The sequence below is a fragment of the Barbus barbus genome (genome assembly GCF_936440315.1).
Source record: "Barbus barbus genome assembly, chromosome: 15".
Classification (NCBI taxonomy): Eukaryota; Metazoa; Chordata; class Actinopteri; order Cypriniformes; family Cyprinidae; genus Barbus; species Barbus barbus.
Window position 1 is genome coordinate 31,525,012 of NC_136743.1, and position 25,203 is coordinate 31,550,214.

At 39.7% G+C, this 25,203-nt stretch overlaps 2 protein-coding genes across 3 annotated transcripts; one reads left to right on the top strand and one right to left on the bottom strand.

Annotated features, from left to right (window-relative positions):
* The first annotated feature begins 39 nt into the window (after nt 1-39).
* LOC306881399 (ranBP-type and C3HC4-type zinc finger-containing protein 1-like) lies at nt 40-12,057 on the top strand. Of its 2 annotated transcripts, none has more exons than XM_079435490.1 (9): nt 40-324; nt 3,262-3,436; nt 4,830-4,907; nt 5,656-5,725; nt 7,081-7,171; nt 7,256-7,541; nt 10,304-10,404; nt 10,634-10,744; nt 10,827-12,057. In XM_079435490.1, the coding sequence occupies exons 1-9, from the start codon at nt 157-159 to the stop codon at nt 10,851-10,853; spliced, it is 1,107 nt and encodes a 368-aa protein (XP_079291616.1). In that variant the 5' UTR covers nt 40-156; the 3' UTR covers nt 10,854-12,057. The 2 variants fall into 2 exon arrangements, with proteins under 2 accessions (XP_079291616.1, XP_079291615.1); XM_079435489.1 differs by having other exon boundaries at nt 43-324; nt 5,584-5,725.
* A 1,746-nt stretch (nt 12,058-13,803) lies between these two features.
* Nucleotides 13,804-24,472, bottom strand: LOC306881386 (E3 ubiquitin/ISG15 ligase TRIM25-like). The gene is made up of 6 exons (XM_079435475.1): nt 23,826-24,472; nt 15,687-15,782; nt 15,373-15,606; nt 14,947-15,106; nt 14,759-14,806; nt 13,804-14,540 (listed from the first exon to the last, which is right to left on the bottom strand). Exons 1-6 carry the CDS (start codon nt 24,396-24,398, stop codon nt 14,014-14,016), a joined length of 1,638 nt encoding a protein of 545 aa, XP_079291601.1. The 5' UTR covers nt 24,399-24,472; the 3' UTR covers nt 13,804-14,013.
* Between the last annotated feature and the right edge of the window lie 731 nt (nt 24,473-25,203).

A 25,203-nucleotide genomic window follows, 5' to 3' on the forward strand; every position in this document is an offset into this window, starting at 1 on the left:
TTTTATTTGATGCGCAGTCCGCACACGGAACTAAATGTTGACGTCATAAGGAGGGGGCAGAAAAACATCGGATGTTTTTCCTGTTTTGAGTCTGTCGCCGCTGCTCGTGAGGATGGAGATGATGTGAGTCCGCCGTGATTCGGTTCTGCGGGAGACATGTCTGCGAGCGCGGGATGCTGCACGGTGCTGATGTCGGTGCGCGTGACGGTGCGGCCGCTGTCGGTGCGCTCGGATTCACTGCGGCTTCAGCTCAACATGAACACAAACCGAGCCGGACTCTTCACTCTCACACTCAGAAACACCGACCGCGGGGGACGCAGCGTGGTACACACACACACACACACACACACACACACACACACACACACTCATTCACTCACAGACACACACACACACACACACACTCACTCACTCACTCACTCACTCACAGACACACTCACTCACTCACAGACACACACACACACACACACACACACACACACGCACTCACACAGCTGTCATCAGTGCTGTTTAGCTGTCAGTCTCACTATCCTCACATAGTGTATCATCAGATCAGTGCTGTCTGTATATCTGTCAGTCTATGTAAACACTGTTTACCCTCATAGTCTAATGTCATGTAGATAGATATAAAGTTATGTAAACATCTTTATTAGGTAAAAAAAAATACTCAGAAATACATTTTTCAGAAAAAGAGGTACAAAAGCTGTCACTGGGATTGCAGCCTTTCAAAAGAAGGTACACTTTTGCTACTAATATGTACAACCCGAATTCCGGTAATATAACATGTAACATAGATAATATAACACATTTAAATGGAGAAATGTTACACTTTTATCCACTAAATGAGCTCATTTCAAATGTGATGCCTGCTACAGGTCTCAAAAAAGTTGGCACGGAGGCAACAAAGGGCTGAAAAAGCAAGACATTTTGAAAAGATTCAGCTGGGAGAACATCTAGCAACTAATTAAGTTAATTGACATCAGGTCTGTAACAAGATTAGCTATGAAAGGGATGTCTTAGAGAGGCAGAATCTCAGAAGTAAAGACGGGCAGAGGCTCTCCAATCTGTGAAAGAGTGCGTAAAAAGATTGTGGAATACTTAAAAACGACGTTCCTCAACGTTAAATTGCAAAGGCTTTGCAAATCTCATAATCTACAGTACATAACATCATCAAAAGATTCAGAGAAACTGGAGAAATCTCTGTGTGTAAGGGACAAGGCCGAAGACCTTTGTTGGATGCCCGTGGTCTTCGGGCCCTCAGACAACACTGCATCACTCATCGGCATGATTCTGTCATTGACATTACTAAATGGGCCCAGGAATACTTCCAGAAACCACTGTTGGTAAACACAATCCGCCGTGCCATCTGCAGATGCCAACTAAAGCTCTATCGTGCAAAAAGGAACCCATATGTGAACATGGTCCAGAAGCGCCACCGTGTCCTGTGGGCCAAGGCTCATTTAAAATGGACTGTTTCAAAGTGGAGAAGTGTTCTATGGTCAGACGAGTCCAAATTTAACATTCTTGTTGTAAATCACGGACGCTGTGTCCTCCGGGCTAAAGAGGAGGGAGACCTTCCAGCATGTTATCAGCGTTCAGTTCAGAAGCCAGCATCTCTGATGGTATGGGGTGCATAAGTGCATACGGTATGGGCAACTTGCAGTTTTTGGAAGGCACTATGAATGCTGAAATGTGTATATAAAGGTTTTAGAGCAACATATGCTCTCCTCCAGACGACGTCTATTTCAGGGAAGGCCTCGTGTATTTCAGCAGGACAACGCAAAACCACATACTGCAGCTGTTACAACAGCATGGCTTTGTAGTAGAAGAGTCTGGGTGCTGAATTGGTCTGCCTGCAGTCCAGATCTTTCACCTATAGACAACATTTGGTGTATCATTAAACAAAAAATACGTCAAAGACGACCACGAGCTCTTCAGCAGATGGAAACCTATATCAGGAAAGAATGGGACCAAAGTCCAACACCAAAACTCCAGAAACTCATAACCTCGGTGCCCAGACGTCTTCAAACTGTTTTGAAAAGAAGAGGAGGTGCAACACCAGGGGTGGGGAACGTTGTGTCCCTGCAGAGTTTAGCTCCAACCCTAACCAAACACAGCTGATCAAGGTCTTCAGGATGCAATTAGGTGTTTTTTTCCCAGGTGTTTTCAGGGTTGGAGCTAAACTCTGCAGGAGAGGCCCTCCAGGATCAACGTTCCCCACCCCTGTGCTACACCATGGTAAACATGCCCCCGTCCCAACTATTTTGAGACCTGTAGCAGGCATCAAAGTTGAAATGAGCTCATTTTATGGATACAATTGTAAAATTTCTCAGTTTAATCATGTATATTATCTATGTTCTATTGTGAATAAAATATTGGCTCATGTGATTTGAAAGTCTTTTAGTTTTCATTTATTCAAATTTTTAAAAACGTACCAACATATTCCCGAAATTCGGGTTGTACTGTTCAGGAGCTAATATGCAGGTTTAGGGGTAAATAAATAGGCAGTGTTGGGGATGTAACTGGTTACATGTAATGGAGTAATTTAATTACAAAATAAATATAACTGTAATCAGTTACAGTTACTTAGAAAAAAATGTGTAAATTAGTTACTTATGAAAATGTTAATGATTAGAAAGGGGGTTACATCTGAATATATTCACACACACGGATTTAATTGATTTCTTTCCCAAATTGCATTCGATAACGGTTTTATTTCATATTTGGGTTTATGTAGGCTACATGCTTTATTTTTTTAAGATAAAGCTGTTTTTTCCATGGCATTGTTAGATACCAGTGTCTACCGTCATAGCTGCAAAGATTTGATTTCAAAAACAGCATCATAGCTACTAAACTATTTCTTTTCATGATTTTAAACGCGTTTTTTAACCTCAGAATGATCTCAAAGTAAGTCTGATTTTATGGTGTCAAATGATGGATTTTGAAAGTCCGACAGTAATTAGTGTAGAGCACTACTGTAAGGTTAACCCTGCCTGCTTTACATGTTTAAAAATGATTAACAGTTCAAAATATTAGAAATTTAGAAAAGTAATCAAACGTAATCAGTTACATGACTTTAAGTAATTGAAGTTGTTACACTTATTACATTTTAAATAGTGTAACTTGTAATCTGTAACTGTTACATTGCCAAAGTTACATTTCCTTCCTGACACTGTATATAGGGTACAAAAGCTCCTGCCCTGGTGACAGCGGTCATACAGCAAGCTGAAGGTTTATGATGATCTGTTCTCTCTCTCTCAGTCTCTGGCAGAGTTTGATCTGCGCTCTGTGAAGTACGAGATCAAATCGGCTCGATGTCATGAAATGCGACTCATCAAGCCGCCCCACGACTGCCTCACGTTCACCTTCCGCAGCGAGCAGGAGGCGCAGGAGTGGGCGACTGTCATGATGTCATCGCTCAGAGAGTCACACAGAGGTCAGAGGTCATTTAACCCTACTCTGTCATATTTGATACGTGAGTTTCTAATGCCTCCGACTCAACTTTAGTGTCCCGTTAAGGGAAAGTAAGATTGCAGCAAAGTGCCACATATCTATGCACACATAACCATTAACACCCATAAAAACATACAAATTCCCAAAACATACATTAAAATGTATAGGGATGCACGATATTTCTGCCACCATATCGGTATCAACCGATAAAAGTACATTTTACTGTTATCGGTATGGGCCCGATAAGAAAATTTGCCTGATATCTTAAAGCTGATAAATAATGCATTATTTCCTTCAGAGCCATGATGTTTTTGAAATGCTTAAAATATGATTAGAATCACTTTGAAAAGGACAATACACTTAAGTGCAACATGTGCAGGACAAGTCTGTCATAAAGGCTACATAAAATTATAATGTGAACATAACTGTAAATAATGTTTTGGGATCTTTGTGCTCCTGTGTTTTGTGCGTGCGTTGAACTTGTCCACAACGGAGCAATACCTCCATGATAGTTAAGTTTGCTTTTTATGTATATCGGATTTATCTCATATATATATATATATATATATATATATATATATATATATATATATATATATATATGTTTTGTCTCATATTCATCTTTTAATCATATTTGTAAATGTCTTGACTCCACAGCCAACAGAGCAATTTTGTCTTTACTGTTCCAATACTTATGGAGGACACTGTATGTTTGGTTAAGTTAATAGAGCGCTTCAGTTCACTAGTGATAGGAGAGTAAAGTTACTTTTAAAACATGCACTGTTCAAACTAGGCTGCTTATGTTGAAGTGTTTCTTAACAACAGAATTTTGGAAAGTTTCGGTAGGCCCAGCTTGATTAACACCGATAATCTTGCCACCTTCACAAGGCTACTCAGCCTATTCTTATTTGACAAACTCAAATTACCGTACCATGCCACGATGCAAAAGGAAAGGACAGATTCAATAAATTGTTTCTAAAACAGTGTCATCATAGAAGAACAAACACTAAGATTTTAATTTCTTCTGAAAGACATGCGTGTCCAGAAATGAACTCTCCACCACCATAAATAAATAAATAAATAAATACAAAAAGAAATACTTTATCTAGTATACATGGAACGGCACGAGCAACAAATCACCTTCTGCCGGCCGCCTCTAGAGCAGCGCACCTGATGTTTGGATGGTATTTTCCAATGAATGATCAAAATGATTAAACCTGTTTCACACACAATCTACTGCATGTCTTCTGTTGTCTCTAACGCTAGTAAAAGCTGCTTCACCTGTCTTCTTGCTGCAAGTCTTGACTGATGTTTATCATGTCAGATATCCTTAGCCTCTCTGATTGTTCATTGGTCACTCTTTTTTTCTGTCTCAGTTGCCAACATTTCTCATTCTTCAAATGAGGGACTGCAGAATGTAAAGTGTGGAGATGTCTTGTCACTGTCAATGAAAGGTTTGTTTTCTAACGGGAGTGTCGACTGGGTCTAAGCTTGATTTTTATTGATCAATCATCTAGTTCCACCATTGTTTTCAGTCACAAAATAAACTTGTTATATTTAGATGCGCACTTTTGTGGCTCTTATTGATGTCTGAGTAAGTAATGGTTTACAGAAAGCTGTCTGCAGTGATGTTAAACTGGCCCCATACTCTTCAACCACTTAAGATAGATAATGCAATTATTAGTCATTTTTAATATTTATAATATATAGGCTAGCAATTGATTGGTTTTGAATTGGTTTTTGTAGAAAGTTTTAATTATTTAAACTTGTTTTCCCCTAATAATGCTCCTTAGCTTTTATGAAATCACTCTAAATCACTGTTTCTTGGGACGTATTGCTTTATTAAACTGTTTAAAATGAACGATTACATTTATGCACTTTGTTCTCTATTTGAAAACATTAGACTGTCAATTTGTTTTAATATTGTTGCTGCTGCTGATATTAAACAATGTTTTTGTTGTTGTGATATGAAGATGAAATGAAACAAAAACAAGTAAAACTAAATAAATATTGGTTCTACATATACAAATAATCTGTATCGGTTATAAAAGAAAATCAATCTCTAATACAAATCTTGTTCCCATTGAATGGAGTTGATCTCGTAAGCGTTGTGTGATTGTGTTTCTGTAGAGGAGCTGTGTCTAGAGCTTTCTCGAGCGATAGAGGCTGGAGATACTCATGCCGCTGTGCACTATGCCACAGATCTGGCCAAGCAGCAGATCGCACTGAGCATTCAACCTGCGCTGCAGGACACAGACGGCACAGAGATCAGGTCTGTTTGCCTCGTCATGCTCCAATTAGAGCAGATATGTCTTTTGCCTCGTGTTTATTTTGTCTGTGGATATTTTACGGTCTTATCTAGAGCTGCATGATTCTGGAGAAACTGAGTCATAATCTTTTGTTTAATATACAGATCATGATTCTCCTACAGTTCTGAATAGACAATAACGTGATTTACTAGAGGTTCTGACAAAATGTTAATTGCTGCAGTCTCTTTTGAATTTTTTTTTTTTTAAAGCTGATTTAAATTAATTATTCAATGACTCTCTTATAAAGAATTCACTTGTTTCATTAGTGGAGGAAGTGCATTTGTGAGTGAATCTCTTGAGAGAATGTGACTCGGTCGTAAAGACTCCATGTGCTTCATTAACAGGACGAATCAGTGTTTTTGAACCAGTCTCTTGAAAGAATGAATCAGTGACTCGTTCATAAAGACTTCACTTGTTTCAGATGAATCGCTGTTTATGAACAAATCTCTTGAAAGAATGATTCTGTGACTCATTCATAAAGACTTCACGTGCTTCATTACTGGATGAATCAGCACTTTTTAATGATTCACTTTAAAGAAAGAGCCAAAGACTCACTCATAAAGATTTCAGTTTTCATTACGAGATGAATCAGCATTTTTGAATGAATCTCTTGACTCCATGATTCAATGACTCACTCATAAGACTTCACTTGTTTTATTACTTGATGAATCAGCATTTCTCTATGAATCACTTGAACAAATGATTCAACATTCACTTATAGAGACTTAACGTGTCTAGCAAAGATGCATAACTGTTCTATTTGTATTAATGTGTTAATGACGTTCCTGTTGAAATCTTGAAAATAATAAACAATAAAATAAAGCGACATGAAACCACTATACATATAGATGCAGTACATGTATTTATACAACAGTTCTTTCTGGTCCTCGAATCTGATTGGCTGATAAGAGTGTGATATTAGAGCTCCAACAGCTATTTCAGTTTGTAATCATATATTCCGCTTGCGGTACTTCTTACAGCGAGTGTCATGGTGACTCCCAAATCCAGTATGATTTTATAAATATTACTGTATTTGTGTCACGGAATGTAGTTTTAAGAGGTTTTCAGGCAAGAATGTAGTTATAGCTCAAACATACAGTTTGTTAATAAAGATAACATCTATTTGAAAATTGCATCAACGTTTGATATGGCTGTATATTGGTACGCTGTGATTACCTACGGCCGAATCACAGCCATGCCGATATACAGCCATATCTCAAGTCTACAAGTGTGGTATTGCTTATATAACTTAAAATCCTGATTGTGACACACTTCACAGATGTGAATTTTTATTTTTATTTTTTTTCTTCTTCTTCAGCTTAGCTGTGGTAATAGAAGATGCATCATCTTCCTGTTGTGTCACAGTAAAAGTCCACCCTCATGTGACTGTCGCTTCTCTGAAGCAGCAGGTAGGAAAGGTCAAAACAAACACATCTTGAAGTCAGATCTGATCTGTTGAATCGATGATCTGATGGTGTGTTTGTCTCTTGCAGATGTTTGTTGAGTATGGTTTCCACCCCAGGGTGCAGCGCTGGGTCATCGCTCAGTGTCTGTGCTCTGACAGCCGCTCTTTAGCGTCGTATGGCATCTACAGGGATGGCGACACTGCGTTTCTCTACCTGTTGTCTGCCCGTCACGCCTGCCTCGGCCGCCAGCAGGAGCAGGAGAACGGCCTGTCGATGCCACCCACAGCAGTGCCGCCGAACGCCAGCGGCCCTGTTAGCCATGACTGGAGAGGATACAGCACTTTACCACCCCGCTTCAGCCACAGCAGCACAGGTGCGCTCGCTTCACTCACGTGTGTTTGACAGGGTCCAAACATGCTGCAATAGTCAGTGTTTATGGTGTCACTGGTGTGAACCCAGATAGCAAAATTCCTGAGGCCTAGACCAGGCACACACTTGACATGTTCATCTGGCCCACATACTGCGTGGAATGATGGCATTTGGGCGGTCCGCTCCTGTTTGCCAGATTTAGGCCACAAGCAAGCTATAGGGAGGCCGAATGTCAGCAATGAAAATAAATAAAATAAACCAGAACTGGCCCAGTCTGGGCAACATTGATTTGAATACTATCCCAGATCCGTCCCAGGTCCAACACCTTGCTCCGGCCCACATACTGTGTAGAATGATGGCATTTGGGTGGTCCACTCCTGACACATTTGGGCCACAAGCAAGCCACAGGTAGGATGGATGCATGTCAGCCATGAAAATAAATAAAATAAACCAGAACTGGCCCAAATCTGGGCCACATTTATTTTAATTCTGGACCAGATCTAACACCTTGCTCCGGCTCACATACTGTGTGGAATAATGGCATTTGGGCAGTCAGGTCCTGTTTGCCAGTTTTGGGCTTCAAGTAAGTCTTAGCATTGCTGCCAACCAAATAAACCAAAACTGGATCTAATGTGGACCACAGTTGATTTTTATTCTAACCCTGGTCTTCCCCACATTCCTCATGTGGCCCACATGCTGTACGGAATGGCTGCATTTTGGAAGTGGTCCACAAGCAGGAAACTGCACAGCCACAATTTAGCTAATAATGAACCAAATAAACCATAAATATACAAAGTCCTCCCTAAATGTTCAAATAAGTTCCAGAAATGTGTCCTACTTGGTAAAATCATCCCAACCCAAGTTTTGCACAAGCAGCCATTCAAATGTCACAGATAAATATTCAAAGACACACTCCAATACTTTAAAAACTGTTCTTCACAAGTTCACAAAAAGGGCATATTTGCCATGTCAAATGTGGGACAAGTTAGGCTTATGCACTGATTATACACTGATTAGCCCATGCTGAATGTGCCGTATATTTGGCAAAAGTGGCCTAAATTGTTATTAATTATTTGAGCAATATTTGTCATTGTCATTGCCCACCACTTTTAATTTTCTTTTAAACATTTTTTATAGTAATAAAAATCATTGTTCAGATAGAGGACAATTAATAATTGAGTGCAGCTGCTCAATGCAGTGAGCTGAACGACAGTCGCATCACAGATCAGCAGCAGGAGAGTGAAGTGAGAGAGACCGGACGATGGCGGAACATTTAGTTACGAAACGAAATGCAAAAGCACCTGTTTGGCAATATTTTGGATTTTGAAAAGCCTCTTGACTTCTGACGTTTATCAAAGGTGAATTTCAAACTTTGCTTGAAATTAATTAAAAAGCAATTGACGCTGAATTACTGCTAATTTGAAAGTGAAAGTAAAATGCGTACGGTGCTCTTACAAGCCATTTAAAAGGAAAAGAGGGAAAATTCAAACACCCCCTCCTCCCCACTAAATACTTCCAATCAAAGCCACAGCAGAACTGTTTTGTGTCCTCGAGCAACACAGCAGTGTTTCGTTACGCAATAAATCCACGTTTTTGAACGAATCAAGTGAGTCAATGATTCAATAACCCATTCATAAGTCACTTGCCTAATTTCTGAATGAATCATTTATTAAAATAGTCATTTGTCGTAATCTACTGGTGGTTTGGTTTCATATTTAAGTATTGCATTTTCCCCAACATTTTAAACTTGTATGTTCAAAAATATTTATAACATTAATTTTTTTTAAATTATATTTATATATGCATTTGAAGTTTGCAGTGTAAATGCATTTATGGCAGCTCAGCTTCATCAAACAGTCTGTTTAAATACATCTTCTGTGTTTCCTCTGCAGTGGAAAGATGGAGTTGGTTGATATTGATTTAATTTGAATTGTAACAAATCTACAGCTTCTTATTCTAACAGAATTAATTGACACAATGTGAGAATTTGATGTGAAAGATGACATTTAATAGTTGGGAAAAATGGCTATTTATAAACATAATGGGAAATGACATTTGTTTTGTTATACAGTGCCTTGTGAAAGTATTCATACCCCTTAATGTTTTTTCACGTTTTATGTTGCTGCCTTATGGTAAACTGCTTTAAATGACTTTTTTCCATATCAATGTACACTCCATAAACTATAATGGTAAAGCAAAAAAATTAAAAAGGTTTTTAACATCTTTAAATGATTCCATTGCATAAGTACTCATACCCTTATCTGGTACACTTGGAATTTAGCTCCGGAGCAATCATATTGCTTGTAGGTGTTATTAGACTTTGAGTGAAGGTAACCTGTGGCAAATTCAATTGAATGGGTATGATTTGGAAAGGCACACACGTCTTAATAAAAGGTCAAACAGTTGATGATGCATATCAGAGCAAAAACCAAGCCCTGGGGTCAAAAGAACAGGCTGTAGAGCTCAGAAACAGGTTTGAGTCAAGCCACACATCTGGGGAAGAGTTCAGAAAAACATTCTGCTTCATTGAAAGGTCACAGAAGTATGTAGTCCCTGTTACTCTCAATGGAAGAAGTTTGAAACAACCAGGATTCTTCTTAGAGCTGGCCTCCTGGCCAAACTGAGCAATTGATGGAGAAGGGCTTTGGTTAAATTTGGTGACGAAGAACCTGATGGTCAGTAGTGTATGAATGTTCCAGTTGCTCTTGCTCTTTTCACTGTCAGTATCATGGCTCACATCAGTGTGTGTTTCTGATTGGTCAACAGGCAGCAGTGGGTGTGGCCCAGAGAAACACAGTGTCAGTGACATCATTAACCTTGAGATGTTGCAACTTGGCAGATCCAAACTGAAATCAAGCAACACACAGGTAATAATTACATCCACATAATCATGAACCACACACTCCCACAGACAGCTTTAAATATTACGAAACCTTTGAAAGAAAGAGATCACAAATAGACTGCATAAAAACACAGCATAACGGTATATTTAAATGTGTGTCCCCTAATATAGATCTGTCTTCTAGTTTAATGTACGTAACAAGCAGATTGTTGGCTTATATAACGAATAGTTAATATTTTCATCTCTCTCTTTAGTCAGGCTGGTCCTGTCCTTCCTGTACATTCATAAATAAGTCTACGAGACCCGGCTGTGAAATCTGCAGCACAGATCGACCCAATCCTCCCAATCACAGCAGCGTTCAACAGGTGATTTCACTCACAGCTACACCTACACCTGTTCACTGAGCTGGAACACTGTGTGCTGATGTTTATTCTGGTTCTGTTTTAGGAAAAAGCAAGAAGATCTAACCAGTGAAGCTGTGCTGTAAATGCACACAAACAGAGACACAAACCCTAAGATTATCTCCCATTCAAACGGCGTGTGAAGACCTACAACCAGACTCCTGAGGTGTGACATGCTAGTAGTTTTTATAAGAGTTGACTTGCGTACAAGGCTTCAAACTCCCACAGTGGCTATGCAGCATATTTCACCGGTGGGTTCATCTCTATTGGTTTACAGTGCCGTTATCAGGAACTGATTTGTTGCTGGGTTCCCCTTAAAGGAGTTGTGACATGGATTTGCTTCTGAGCTTGATTGATAAATGCTTTGTTTATAATGAGGAGGATGTTTTGATCTATGAAACTTGCAGGATCAAGAAACATTTGATTTCTCATGTCACAAGTCCTTTAATGAGTGATGTAACTGTTGAACAGTATTAGGCATCAGAAGATATCCTGGTTCATTTTCATGAGCTAACAAAAACAAAGCAGAAACCTACTCATCTGAGGCTCTAGATGGTAAAAACTCAGTCTATTTACCACAAATTGCACAAGTTTTTGTTTCAAATACGACATCATAAGAATCTTTTAGCTTTGGTTGTTGGTTCAGATGCGTAATCTGAATAAGAAAACACTGGTGAAACGTCAGTGTAAAATATTAAACATGCAGTGTTTCAAGCTTTATTTTAATATCCTGATTTTCTAGATTTCAATGCATCTTACCCATCTGCAGACTTCTTCTTTTGCTGTTTATTCACAAACTGATCTGTTGTGTACTGTAGTTTCTGCAAGTGTTTAGGACTCTTCTTCACTCACTAAACCGTGAGCAAATCAGCGTTCGTGTCCGTTCACTGGAACTGGACAAATATTTGTTTTTAATTTGTTCATCAAGCTCTATTTTAGGGGCTGAAGTTTTACAGTAAATGTGACTGTATATCATTATGTGACGAGGCCAGTACATAGTGAGAAAAACAACAGAATGAAACTTGCATAAATGCATGTTATGTGAATTATATGGTCTAATTATTCCTTATCTAATTGACTGGGAATTCTCATTGAAGAATTTGTTCATGTTTGGAACAAACAAACTACATTCAGACACAGGGTTAAGTGAATTTATTTTTTTACATGGCGTATTTATTATAATTGCACTGAATGTGTGTTGTGTTTAATGATTGTGTTTAAAGTCTACCTGCATCTCACCATGGCTTTGCTGTGAATAAACAATTAATTGAGAAGTTTTGAGTAATCTTTAGCCTCTGGAAATGTGAGAGATTTTACTGTTTAGTAATAAAAACGCAGCCTCTATTGTGATGTATATTCACAATTTATTATCAAAATGGTTAATGGCTTGATAATTAACTGATATGAATTCAAACTATTGCATCTGCATTTCTTCAGCTACTGCACAGTCCTTGAGCTTTCTGTGAATGTCTGAGCAGAAGAGATCCAAACTTACACTGGCATTAATATCAGCACAAAAACTGTGCCGCAGGAGCTTCATGGGATGGGTTTCTGTGGCCGAGCAGCTGCATGAAGCCTCACATCAACAAATATAATCCAAGCATCATATGTAGAGTATAAAGAACACACAAATACTGAAACCTGTTCTATGGAGTGATGAATCACAAAGGGAAAAAGTAATGCTTTAGCATATCAAGAAATGTTGGACAATGCTTTGCGGGATCAGTGTGAGGAAGTCTCTCTTCTAGTCCAGCATGACTGTGCCTCTGTGCACAAAGCAAGGTCCATAAATACATGTCTGGACGAGTCTGGTGTGGAAGAACACAGAGCCCTGACCGTAATCCCATCCAACAGCTGTGGGATGAACTGGAATAAACCTGACCTTCTCATTAAACATCAATCCCTGACCTCACAAATGCTCTACTGGATGAATAAGCAATGAATCCCACAGAAACCAGAACCTTGTTGGAAAACCTTCTCGATAGAGTAGAAGCTGTTATTGCTGCAAAGAGGGACAGACTCCATATTAATGTCTATGTATTTAGAATTAGATGTCATTAAAGTCCTTGTTGGTGTTACAGTCAGGTGTTCCTTTACTTTTGTCCATATCGTATATTACTTACTTACCTGACTTATTATTAGACTAATTCTATGTCCACAATTAAAAAAAAAACTGAAATGCTTATGTTAGACACTATTCCAAATGTGATGTTAATTCTGTAGATTTGATTTTCCGTTCCTCTCCTGTGGTTAGAAGTAGGGCAGGGAATAGTCATCTATTTATCCCAAAATGACTTTGTTAATGTCTCAAGGAGCCCGACGCACTCTTGGGACTTTGGTCTTATAAGCCAAAGATTCAGGCTTAATAACTAAACACATAATAACTGTGAAGTCTTGAATTCAATTGGTCCAGGAATAGAAGCCATCAGATGGAGGAAAGTTGACTGAGTCAATTAGGCAACATAGAAAACACACAATTCAAAAACCTAAGACTGATAAACAACAATGTTCTTCCTGAAAGAGATCAGCCCGCTGGTGAAGAACTCTCTCTCACAGACTGATGTTTTATCAAGACGTGCGGCAGAGATCAGAGCTGAAATACAACAGGTGTGGTATTATTTTTATAATAGTCTCTCATCTTTTATTCTTTTATCACATTAATATGGTATTTTGGTGCAAACTTGTTGGACACTAAGTAGAAATTAGGCAGATGATAACATGGATAGATTGTGACGCCCTCATTTCTGAAGAACTTGTCACTGTTTAGTGTTTGACTTTACTGACATTTTCGTTCACTTTTGTATCATATTGGAATTAGATAACCAGTAAGACTCCTATCTTCAATCTCATTTTTAAGCTGTAGTCTGATTGTATGGTTACACAGGGAAACATATGATTCCTTTTGTAACTTGTCTGATTTTTATCTCAACTGATTTTAGGGTGAGAGAAGAAGCTATAATGAGATGCTTGATTTGTCTTCTGGAGATCTGCACAGAGGAGGAATAAAACCCATCACCTTTGTTCGTCAAGTGGGTAGAAGATTTATTTATATCAGAACAGAAATAACATTGGAAAAAACTTATAAAAATATCAATTATTAATCATCACAACAGTAAAGCTGCAGTATTAATGTCATGAAGAGAAAATAAGACACACTATAATAACACTGTTACTGATTTATCCTGCAGCTCAAAGCATTATGGGCAGAATCTCTCATCAGTCTATTCTGATCATCAACACAGTTTCACCGATGATCCATAATCAACTCTAAACCCAGGATAGAGGGTCTGAGTGAATGTGGTCTGGACTGTGTGGATGAGGGTCATTGTGTCAGAGACGCTGTAGAAGGACAGAGTTCCTGCTCTGTGATCCACAAACACTCCTATTCTCCTGCTGATGGACTTCACAGAGAGAACAGCCTCTATGTTATTGTGTCTGAATGAATAACTGGAGGAAGAGCAGATCAAACTCCAGGACTGATCATTAGATCCAAACATACACTCATTACCTCCCTTCCTGCTGATGCTCTTATATGACACTGACACATACACAAAACCATATTCATCTCCACTCCACTCCAGCTCCCAGTAACAGCGTCCACACACACTCTCTCTACACAACACCTGCTCATACACATCAAATCTGTCTGGATGATCAGGATACGGCTGATCTGTGCCAGTGTAAGTAATCACTCTGTTTCTCTCAGACAGACGGAGGCGTTTATTCACTGTGTTCAGATCCAGAGTGAGCTGCTGGGAATCTGAAGGAGATAAAACACATCAGAATCAGGAATTATGAATCTGTTTGATCTTTTCATGTAGCTGAACTCTTCATGTTCAGGGTATCATCAGTGTCTCAGTACAGATGACCACATATCCTGTGCTAATCATCATTTACATCATCAATTATAAAACTCTTTCTCCTTCAACAGAAGAACATGAACACAGAGTTTATCTGCTTGTTTTCTTACTGACTTACATTGTAGGAAGTAGTTCCTGCTCCTGGGAACAATGTTGGTGAATGTGACTGTGGAAATCAACAGACATGAACAGTGTGATTCTCATGATCCTGCATCCATTCCTAACACATTTCTAATATGATGTTCTCCATGATATGAGATGATGATGGACTGGTTTCTGAGAGCAGATGAATCTGCAGGACTTTACCTCTGTCTGAGATCTTCTTGAGCTCCTCTCTGCAGAAATCCTCCAGTTTGTCTCTCAGCTGATGAACAGATTCTCTCAGACCATCAAAAGAGACGAGAGAACTGAAGAGATCATCATTTACGTCTGTAGATTCAGGAGGAGCTGAGAGAGACTGGAAACTCTACAGAAAACACAAATCAAAACTCATCAGCTCCACACAGGGACACCACTTATACAAGTGAAAGAAAAGTTCTGATATGAGACCCATTTCAACAAGATTTTGAAAGCCATTTGTAAGCTGCATCTCTTTCAGAAGAAGATGGTGAGATGAGAGCCTGACTGATGATTATATAATAAGACTCTCATGAAATGTTTCTCTGTGAGTCTGGTGTCACAGCAGGATCTGCTCAAGTCCACTATGATGCTGTTCTTCTAGATCTGTGTTACCTGCAGGAACTGGATGTGATCCTGTGTGTGTGAAAGCTGCGTCAGCTCAGCGTCTCTCCTCCTCAGATCATTGATCTCCTGCTCCAGTCGCTCCAGTCGTCCTTCAGCTCGACTCACTGCTTGCTTTTCCTGATCTCTGATCAGCCGTATCAGCTCAGAGCGGCTTCTCTCAATGGAGCGGATGAGCTCAGTAAAGATCCTCTCACTGTCCTCCACTGCTGTCTGTGCAGAGCGCTGTTAGGACACACAGTGATTCAGGCTTCAGTGAGTCTGAACTGAGACGGAGACAAACTTCTCTTCTTCTCCAGACTCACCTTATGAGACACCACAGCCTCTCTCAGCTGCTGGAGATCTTTCTCTCTCTGCTGGATTCTCTGCTGGAAGGTCTTCTGTGTCTCCTTCAAGTCTCTCTGTTGAGGAAATAATGCTTAAAAATGTTACATTACATACAATGTACCACTAAATCATTATATAAAGGTTTTGTGAATCCAATATTGGTGGGGTGGATCAGTGGCTAAAAATCTTTTATAAAACGGATAGTTCCGGTCCTTGATTCTGATTGGTTGAGCCATGTTCGATGCCATTGTAAATTACTCTACAAACCTACACCTTTGTTTACTTTGTATGTTGCTTGGCAACCTCTTTGCTCCAACCATAGACTGTAAAAAAGATGGACAACGCACCTTCACTCACTTCCATTGAAGAAAAGTGAAGCCGCCATTGTCCCAATAGGGCACGGCCATATTGCGCTGATTTGGGACCGGATTATGCGCAGTAGACCTTGGGACCGGAGTCTGTGCAGTAGCGACCTTGGGACCGGAGTCTGCGCAGTAGCGACCTTGGGACCGGAGTCTGTGCAGTAGCGACCTTGGGACCGGAGTCTGCGCAGTAGCGACCTTGGGACTGGAGTCTGCGCAGTAGCGACCTTGGGACCGGAGTCTGCGCAGTAGCGACCTTGGGACCGGAGTCTGCGCAGTAGCGACCTTGGGACCGGAGTCTGTGCAGTAGCGACCTTGGGACCGGAGTCTGCGCAGTAGCGACCTTGGGACCGGAGTCTGCGCAGTAGCGACCTTGGGACCGGAGTCTGCGCAGTAGCGACCTTGGGACCGGAGTCTGCGCAGTAGCGACCTTGGGACCGGAGTCTGCGCAGTAGCGACCTTGGGACCGGAGTCTGCGCAGTAGCGACCTTGGGACCGGAGTCTGTGCAGTAGCGACCTTGGGACCGGAGTCTGCGCAGTAGCGACCTTGGGACCGGAGTCTGCGCAGTAGCGACCTTGGGACCGGAGTCTGTGCAGTAGTGACCTTGGGACCGGAGTCTGCGCAGTAGAGACCTTGGGACTTTGGGCAGTAGAGACCTTGAGACCGGAGTCTGCGCAGTAGAGACCTTGGGACTTTGGGCAGTAGAGACCTTGGGACCGGAGTCTGCGCAGTAGAGACCTTGGGACTTTGGGCAGTAGAGACCTTGGGACCGGAGTCTGCGCAGTAGAGACCTTGGGACTTTGGGCAGTAGCGACCTTGGGACCAGAGTCTGCGCAGTAGAGACCTTGGGACCGGAGTCTGCACAGTAGAGACCTTGGGACTTTGGGCAGTAGCGACCTTGGGACCGGAGTCTGCTCAGTAGAGACCTTGGGACCGGACTCTGCATAGTAGAGACCTTGGGACTTTGGGCAGTAGAGAGCGAAGTGGAGCCGCGTCCCACCCACACTCCCGCTGAGTCGATCGCAAACACACACCCCTCACCCTTTTTAAATTAGCCTAATTTTTGTCTGCTGATTGCCTTATAAGAGGCGTGTGTTAAAATAAGGTAAATACAACTGCAATATCTTCCTGAAGATCCCAAAAAAGTCTGTTGGTGCCTCAGTTCACTCAGAGAAGCTGTCAGTCTCAGCTGTCAATTATGATGTCACACTCCTGTTTTTCGGTACATTCGTCGCTCAGGGATCTATTTTGGGTCCCCTTCGGTTTACTATCTATATGTTACCCCTGGGTCAAATTATGTGTCGTTATGACATTGAGTTCCACTGACACGCAATTGTATGTCCCGGTAAAGTCTGGTACTATTGATAGATCCCATATTATCGTGGCCTAATGGTTAGAGAGTCGGACTGCTCCCCGGGCGCCGCAGCATAAATGGCTGCCCACTGCTCCGGGTGTGTGCACACGGTGTGTGTGTTCACTGTTGTGTGTGTGTGTGTGTGTGTGCACTTTGGATGGATTAATTGCAGAGCACAAATTCCGAGTATGGGTAACCATACTTGGCCACATGTCACGTCACTTTCATTATGTCCTGCTTTGAGATCAAAAATTGGATGTCGAAAATTTTCTGCAGTTGAATGTCTCCAAGTCAGAAGTGCTTATAATTACCCCGTGTGGCCCCAGTAGTGCTAGTATTAATAATCTCTCCTCGAGTCTGGGTGCAATAATGTTCGAAAAGTAGCTCGCAACTTAGGTGTAATTTTTGACTCAGAACTGTCCTTTGATGTTCAAGTGACTAAAGTGGTGCAGTCTTGTTTTGCACAATTGAGGCAGCTAACGAAGATAAAGTCATTCCTTTCTTTTGCAGGTTTGGAAAAGGTCATTCGTGCTTTTATTTCTTCCAGACTTGATTATTGTAATGCACTTTATTCTGGTATTATTAAGATTAATCTCCAAAGATTGCAACTGATTCAAAATGCTGCTGCTAGGCTTTTAACACGTACTAAGAAAAGTGTCCACATTACACCGATTCTTGCTGCTCTTCACTGGTTGCCTGTGAGTTTTAGAGTTGATTTTAAGATTTTGTTGCTTGTTTTTAAAGCCTTGAAGGGTCAGGCTCCTGCCTATATTTGTGATTTATTAACTCCTTATGAGCCTGATTGTGGCTTGAGATCCTCCGGTAGGGCCCTATTAATGGTTCCAAAATCTTGACTTGTTACCAAAGGTGACCGTGCTTTTGCTATACGTGCGCCTGACATTTTTTCGGGAATCCCGTGGGATGGGAAACAAAATCACTATTAATCACGTGATTGGGATGGGACAGGAAAAAAATGTCAGCGGGAGTGGGCGGGACCGGGAATAGTAATAACACTATGATACCCAACTTTATACAAAAATATAAGTTTTATATAAATAAACTATAAACTGTATATTTTAATTTTGAACTCAATTCGAGCTGCCCTATCTCTTTATGCTCTGCTCCTGTTTGCTTTGGTGTGGCAGGTTAAGTGAATGACGTACGCAGTCCGTGACGGACAGATCGCAGCTGGTCTATGTGATAATATAGTATATCGGGCAGGACATTCAAACATTCATCGATCTCAAATATGGCTTTTCATCTGAAAGGTGTATGTAGTAGCAACTTTACATGGCTGCTCAATGTAATGTTAACCTAGAGAAATGTGCACTATTGAAGTGTCTGTGTGGAGCTGAACAGTAGCGCTCACTTGCTCTTAACATACGCCGTCATTTTTGGTCATACAGATAAAAGTTATACATCTTTCGAATCTGTAAATACTCTTAAGTTTATTTGTGTGCACTCGGAATAACAACGAAACATTGCGCTTCTGTAAAGTAATTAAAGCAAAAAGGAATGCGTTTTCTGCCGTCTAGGTCTCTGTGAACTTGAGCTAGAATCTTCGAAACTCTGTACATGAAAAATATATCAATAGAGAGTGAAATGTCTACTTTTAAATGAAAAAACAAAATTCAAATAGAAAACGTGTGTGTTAGCATGGATGATTTACATGAAATTTAATGTAATGTATGACACACTGTGCCTTGTTTAAGCTGGCTTTCAGTTCAATATAATAACAAAAAACTACACTTTGGATTTTTATTCAACTAAGGTGGGCACGCTGTGATCTGTACTGTATTTTTACTGTAACTGACAGATTCTGGCCCAAAGAAAAAAAAAAAAAAACACAACACAGGTGTGGGAGGGAATGGGAGTCATTCTTCCGGGATTGGCATGGAATGTTATTTTCCACCAGTTTTTTCATGGGATTGGGATGGGACGGGATTTTTTTTTTTTGTGGGAGTGGGACGGGAGAGGTTTGAAAATTCACTCCCATGTCACCCACTACCGTGCGCCTAAGCTGTGGAACCCACCTGCCTGGGGATATTACTACTACTGTATTCTCTTTTAAGTCTCTTCTTAAGACAAATTTTTATTGTATGGCTTTTTCTTAAATTTGATGGTTTTGATGGTTTTGTATTTTGTTACTGTACTGATCTTTTTATTGTAAAGCACTTTGTAACTTTGTTTTGAAAGGTGCTATATAAATAAATGTTTATTTAGGTTAGCAATAACACATTTATCGTCGTCATTAATAATAACAAACAAATAATTTTTACCTGACACGCTTTCTGTGTTCTGCAATATTTAACAGTTGCATTCAAATGTCATGTTATGTGTTTTACAGCTGCCAATAACATTTTATCATGCGGTTGCGGGTTCATTTTGTTGACTGTCACTATAGAACGGATAATCCCCAGTCCGAGAACGTGAACAGTACCGAGTTGAACGTCACATGTTGTCATCTCGGAATTACGGTAATAACAACATGGCGTGACCACAACAATTAATAATGCAATGGACGCAGCCAAAGACTATAGATATCCAGTGTCTGTATTGACAGTAAATTTGTTTAAATTAATGCAATGATGATTTTTTTTGTAATGTAAAATAAAACTATATAAGTTGCATATAGAAAATTTTATATTACATCACACCTTAACATACGCACTCATGTTGTTAGCGCTATAGATGTTAAACCATAGTTTAACATCTTAAAACTACATGACTTCTCACATGCAAGGTAACAACGGCGCTGTTCGTCAAGAAAAATTACGTTTTGGAATTAGCAACAGAGGCTCTGCTCTGCATTTAACCCATCCAACGTGCACACACACAGCAGTGAACACACACACACACACACAGCAGTGAACACACACACACACAGCAGTGAACACACACACACACACACCGTTACTCACGTACATATTGTTTCCTTTTAAGTTCTCATGGCCAAAAATGTGTTTATTTTCATGGTTACAAATAATAAAAACGGACATAGGGTGGAAGGGGAAAACACATTCATGAATCACATTCATACGGGACGTTCAACACATAACACACTTTACATGGCCAACAGTATTATTTGATTTCTTTGATTATTTGATCTTGCTTAGAGCTCAGGTATTGGTTATTGGATATGTGCCTGAATGGTCCAATGTAGTTAACCCTTTAATGGCTATGTTTACAAATGTTGCATAGTTTTAATCTTTAACAAATTAAAGATTATTGGTAAGGTTGTACTCGGTAATAGCAGAGAGAGCTAAAGAGAAGGAAATAATTAAAAGCAAGTGACAGACGGCTGTTTGTAATCTGTGGACCCGTATCAGTCATAAGCGGTTGGTATAAGGTGTGCAGTTTATTATTTGATTTTTTTCATGCTATATACGGGTGTGTTTCCATCAAAGCATCTTATTTTACCACAAAACAAATCTTAAGGATATATTAAATAACTAATGTCTAGTAGTTTGAAGGTGAAATTTACTTCATGGAACTGTAGGGGTTTAAACTAAATTACAAAGGTTAAGCAAGTGATGAACAGGATAAAATTCTTGCAATCAAAAATAATTTCCTTGCAAGAAACTCATCTATTGAGTGGGGATATTTCTAAAATAAAAAGAAGATGGCAGGGTCAGGTGTTGTCTGCTCCCTATACCACCCATGCTAGAGGGGTTGTGTATTAATTCACAAATCTGTCCCACTACAAATTAAAAATATAATTAAGGACCCTGCAGGTAGATATATCATAGTTATAATAAATGTGTATGGTCCTAATGAAGATGACCCTAAATTCTGTAACAATCTGTTTCTGTCTCAAATCTCCCTGGGCAATATATAATAGCTAGTGATTTCAATTGAACGTTAGATCCAGCATGAGATTGATCATCAGGTTTAGATAATTCCCACATTAGATCGAGGAAGACAATTACATGTATTTTGCATGTAATACTTCTCAAACATCAGCTAGCATAAGATGGGATTTAGGCCTTTATTAGGGGTCAAATAATTAGTTTTACCAGGTCAAAGAAAAAGATGACACAAATGGAAATGAAGATATTAGATGAGAAAAAAGATTGAAACAAATCTCTACAATAATAATCCTAAATCTATAGAAGCAAATGCACAATTACTCCCACTTAGATCACAGTACAATGAACTGTCGGCTAACAAAGCAGCAATTAATTAATGAAACTGAAACAATCCCACTATGACCGTGGGGGGAAACCTGGGAAACTTTTAGCATGGAACAGAAAGGTCTATTAACTACATTGAAGATCCAAGCGGTGTAACTACAGTAGATCCTACGGAAATTAATGAGGCCTTCAAGGCATTTTATGAGAAACTGTATACTTCTGAAGGTACTCCCAGACTCGAGAAGCAGACACAATTTCTAAATAACCTTAATATTCCCAGAATGTCAGAAAATGAAAATAAAGCATTAGATGGAGAATTAACAGAAATAGAAATTGCTGAATTAACTGTATGCAAGCTGGAAAAACGGCTGAGCCAGATGGCATACCTGTAGATATTTATAAAAGAATTCAGTCCAAATTAATTTGGCCCCTTTTGGAGGTATTCCAGGAGTCTTTCAGGAATGGTCTTCTCCCTACATCCACGAGGAGTGCCCTAATACTTCCAATACCGGGAAAAACTAATACAAAATGTGAAAACATGCACCCAATCAGCCTTTTAAATTCAGATACAAAAATACTTAGCAAAGTTCTTGCAAGAAGATTGGGGGGGCTTACTCCCTCGGGTGTATTGAACATGATTAATATTTGGTTTGATTCTTGTAAATATTTGAACATAAACCCCTCCTGGTAACGTTTTAGTCCTATTTGGGGTAATGTTATTTTTAAACCAGGAAAATGTGATGTATGATTTCGAATATGAGCTTAAAAAGGGTTAAGGAAAGTGCAAGACGTGTACAATGAGGATGAAGTGTTTATGTCCTTTGCAGAAATATCAACCAAATATGGCATTCCAAAGACCTTATCTTCAGCTTAGATGCTTTATATCCTCATCTCAAAATCATCCATTAGATATTCCTGTCATTTCCTCATTAGAGGCAGCAATCATAGGTCACTGTAATGATAAAGCTTCAATTTCCTCTTTGTATGAATTACATCTGGGTCTATTGAATCCTCAGAATCTAAACTAAGATTATGGGAAGAAGATATAAATGATGAAATATCTCTAGAGGATTGGAGGAGGCATGCAAGAAGGCTCAGATATAGACAGTCAACAGTAGCTTGAAACGCATACAATATAAATGGCTGATGTGAACATATACTGTATATCTCCTGTTATGTTGCACAAGTTTAATGACAATATTCCTGATACCTGTATAAAGTGCAATGAGGCAAGTGGTACACTGTACACTGTATATGGGAATGTGAGAAAGTGAGAAAGTGAACCCTTTTTGGCAAGGTGTAATATAGTGTAAAGTTCATCTTTCACCAAAATAACACAAGGAAATTTGATTAATAATATTATTAATTACTATTACAATTCATGAAACTATTCACTTCTGTACCTGTTTAAATGATCTATAGCATATGTGCTTGTTATTTGTTCGTATATTTTTTTCCTCTCTTTTTCTTCTCCTGTATTTGTGTATATATTTGTCACTGCTACCAGCTTTTGTGTAGGCCATTAAATCAAGTTATTGTTGTTAATCTATGTTTCATTCCGCTCAATAAAAAAAATAAAAAAAGGTATAATTGATATGATTGACCAAATTCTGTCAAAGAAATTACCATTGGATCCTAAGCGTTTTATTCTGGGTATATATGCTATCAACAATCTCTTACAAAGCAAAGAGGTCAGATTCATTGAAATGTGTATTTAACAAGCTAAACGAATAATTGCCCTTACTTGGAAAAAATATCAATGAGCCAAGAATTGGAAAGTGGATCAAAGAAATGTCAATGGAAAAGATCACGTATATTGTCAGAAAGAAACAAAACGTTTTTGAAGATGTCTGGAGACATTTGACTAATTTCTTAAGGCACAATGTTAATGATGAAGGCCTGCTACAACAAGCTCTGAGGGAGTAGGGTAATATCAGGATCTTATTTACAGACTTGGGAAACACTCTGTACTTGATTTAGGCATCTTTAAAATTAAAGTTTTCTTTTTATTTATTTTATTTATTTGTTTAATTTTCTTTTTCTTCATCTTCTGTTGTTTGGGGATGGGGTGATGGGAGGGAGAATAGGGTGAAAAGGGTGTTTACATGTTACTGTGTCTGTTGTAATATACAAAATAAAAAAAGTTATAAATATATTGTTAAAAAAAGAACAAATAATATTTGTACGTCTTTATCTCTTGAGGAATACAACTATAAAATAAAAAAAATAAAAAAATGAGCATAGTTTAATTTCTCATCAGTCCTCACCTGTTTCTCTGTCCTCTGTGCTGCAGCTGATACAGTGTCGTGGTTTCTGTGTTCATCCACCAAACACAGCAAGCAAATACATTTCTGATCAGTGCGACAGAAAACCTCAAGGAGCTTGTCGTGCTTCTGGCAGATCATCTCCTGCAGTCGTCCAGTGGCCTCGATCACTTTGTGTCGTTTACCAGGGTGAAACTCCTCATGACGCTCAAAATGAGTTTGACAGTAAGAGTTCAGACACACCAGACAGGACTTGACGGCTTTGTATTTTCTTCCAGTACAGACGTCACACTGAACATCTCCAGCTCCAGCAGGAACCGCACTTTGAAGATTAGTCTTCTTCAGTTTCTCCAGCATTTCAGCAAACACCACGTTCTTAAATAAAGCAGGTCTTGGACTGAAGGTCTGTCTGCACTGAGGGCAGCTGTAGACTCTCTTCTCATCCTCCTCATTCCAGCAGTCTGTAATACAGCTCTTACAGTAACTGTGTCCACACTGGATGGTCACTGGATCCTTCAGGAGATCCAGACACACCGGACACAAGAACTGCTCCTCTGAAATACGGGCTTCTGCCATTTTACTGCACAAATACAGACACAAACACACAACAGCTCAACTACACTTCAGTTTCTCTTTCCCTGAACACATGTGATTCCTGTTTCCTGGTTCTGTGTTTGAGTGACGTGTGTGAAACAGGTTTGTCTGTGAGTCTGTAAAACAGATTCCTCATTCCTGCTCCTGCTGAGTTTTGACAACTAGGAATGGGGAACCCTCATAATGATGAAATGGCTACTAAATGTCAGTCTTAGACAAACACTCAAAGAACACAAGTTACAGAGAAGCAGGACAACAGCCTTAAAAACCTTAAGTCGATCAACAATAACTCGTTCAGGATGGCCCCCAGTATCAACCAGGAATGTTTTGACTCCAGCTTCCAGAGCACAAAATGGTCCACGGTATGAGGGACACAATGAATTGTGGTGAGCATCATGATGAATGAACACAAACTCAGTTGTAAAGAAGTCCTTGTGGATCCAAGCGGTCATCACCCTGCAAACAAGCCTGCACTGGCCCTTTACGGGCCCACTTAGGGCCCCCAGCAGGCTGCCAGCGCAGGGCCCCTGAGAATTTGCTCATTGGCAAAACGTGGGCCCCTTAGTATTGGCCCTGCACGGGCAGCCCTCACGTAGCCCCCAGGAAGCCCTAGGCCAATCTACAACAATACATCTGTTTCACTTTAAATACTTTTCAGCTACTACAACTTAATTCTTTGGGAAAAACCAGTTATCATACATCTGAAATGCATGCAGTCACCACATAACTAATGCCTATATTGCCACAAATGTACAGTAGTCAAAGGGATTTCAAATCAATGGATTTA

Bases quoted from the DNA above. Each gene is read 5' to 3' on its own strand.
- LOC306881399 (XM_079435489.1), top strand. From the start codon at position 157: ATGTCTGCGAGCGCGGGATGCTGCACGGTGCTGATGTCGGTGCGCGTG. The intron at 4,908-5,583 runs GTTTGTTTTCTA...GTGTTTCTGTAG, and splicing joins CTTGTCACTGTCAATGAAAG to AGGAGCTGTGTCTAGAGCTT. The intron at 7,542-10,303 runs GTGCGCTCGCTT...ATTGGTCAACAG, and splicing joins CTTCAGCCACAGCAGCACAG to GCAGCAGTGGGTGTGGCCCA.
- LOC306881386 (XM_079435475.1), bottom strand. From the start codon at position 24,398: ATGGCAGAAGCCCGTATTTCAGAGGAGCAGTTCTTGTGTCCGGTGTGT. The intron at 14,807-14,946 runs GTAAAGTCCTGC...TGATTTCCACAG, and splicing joins CAAGAAGATCTCAGACAGAG to TCACATTCACCAACATTGTT. The intron at 14,541-14,758 runs GTAAGTCAGTAA...TATCTCCTTCAG, and splicing joins CAGGAACTACTTCCTACAAT to ATTCCCAGCAGCTCACTCTG.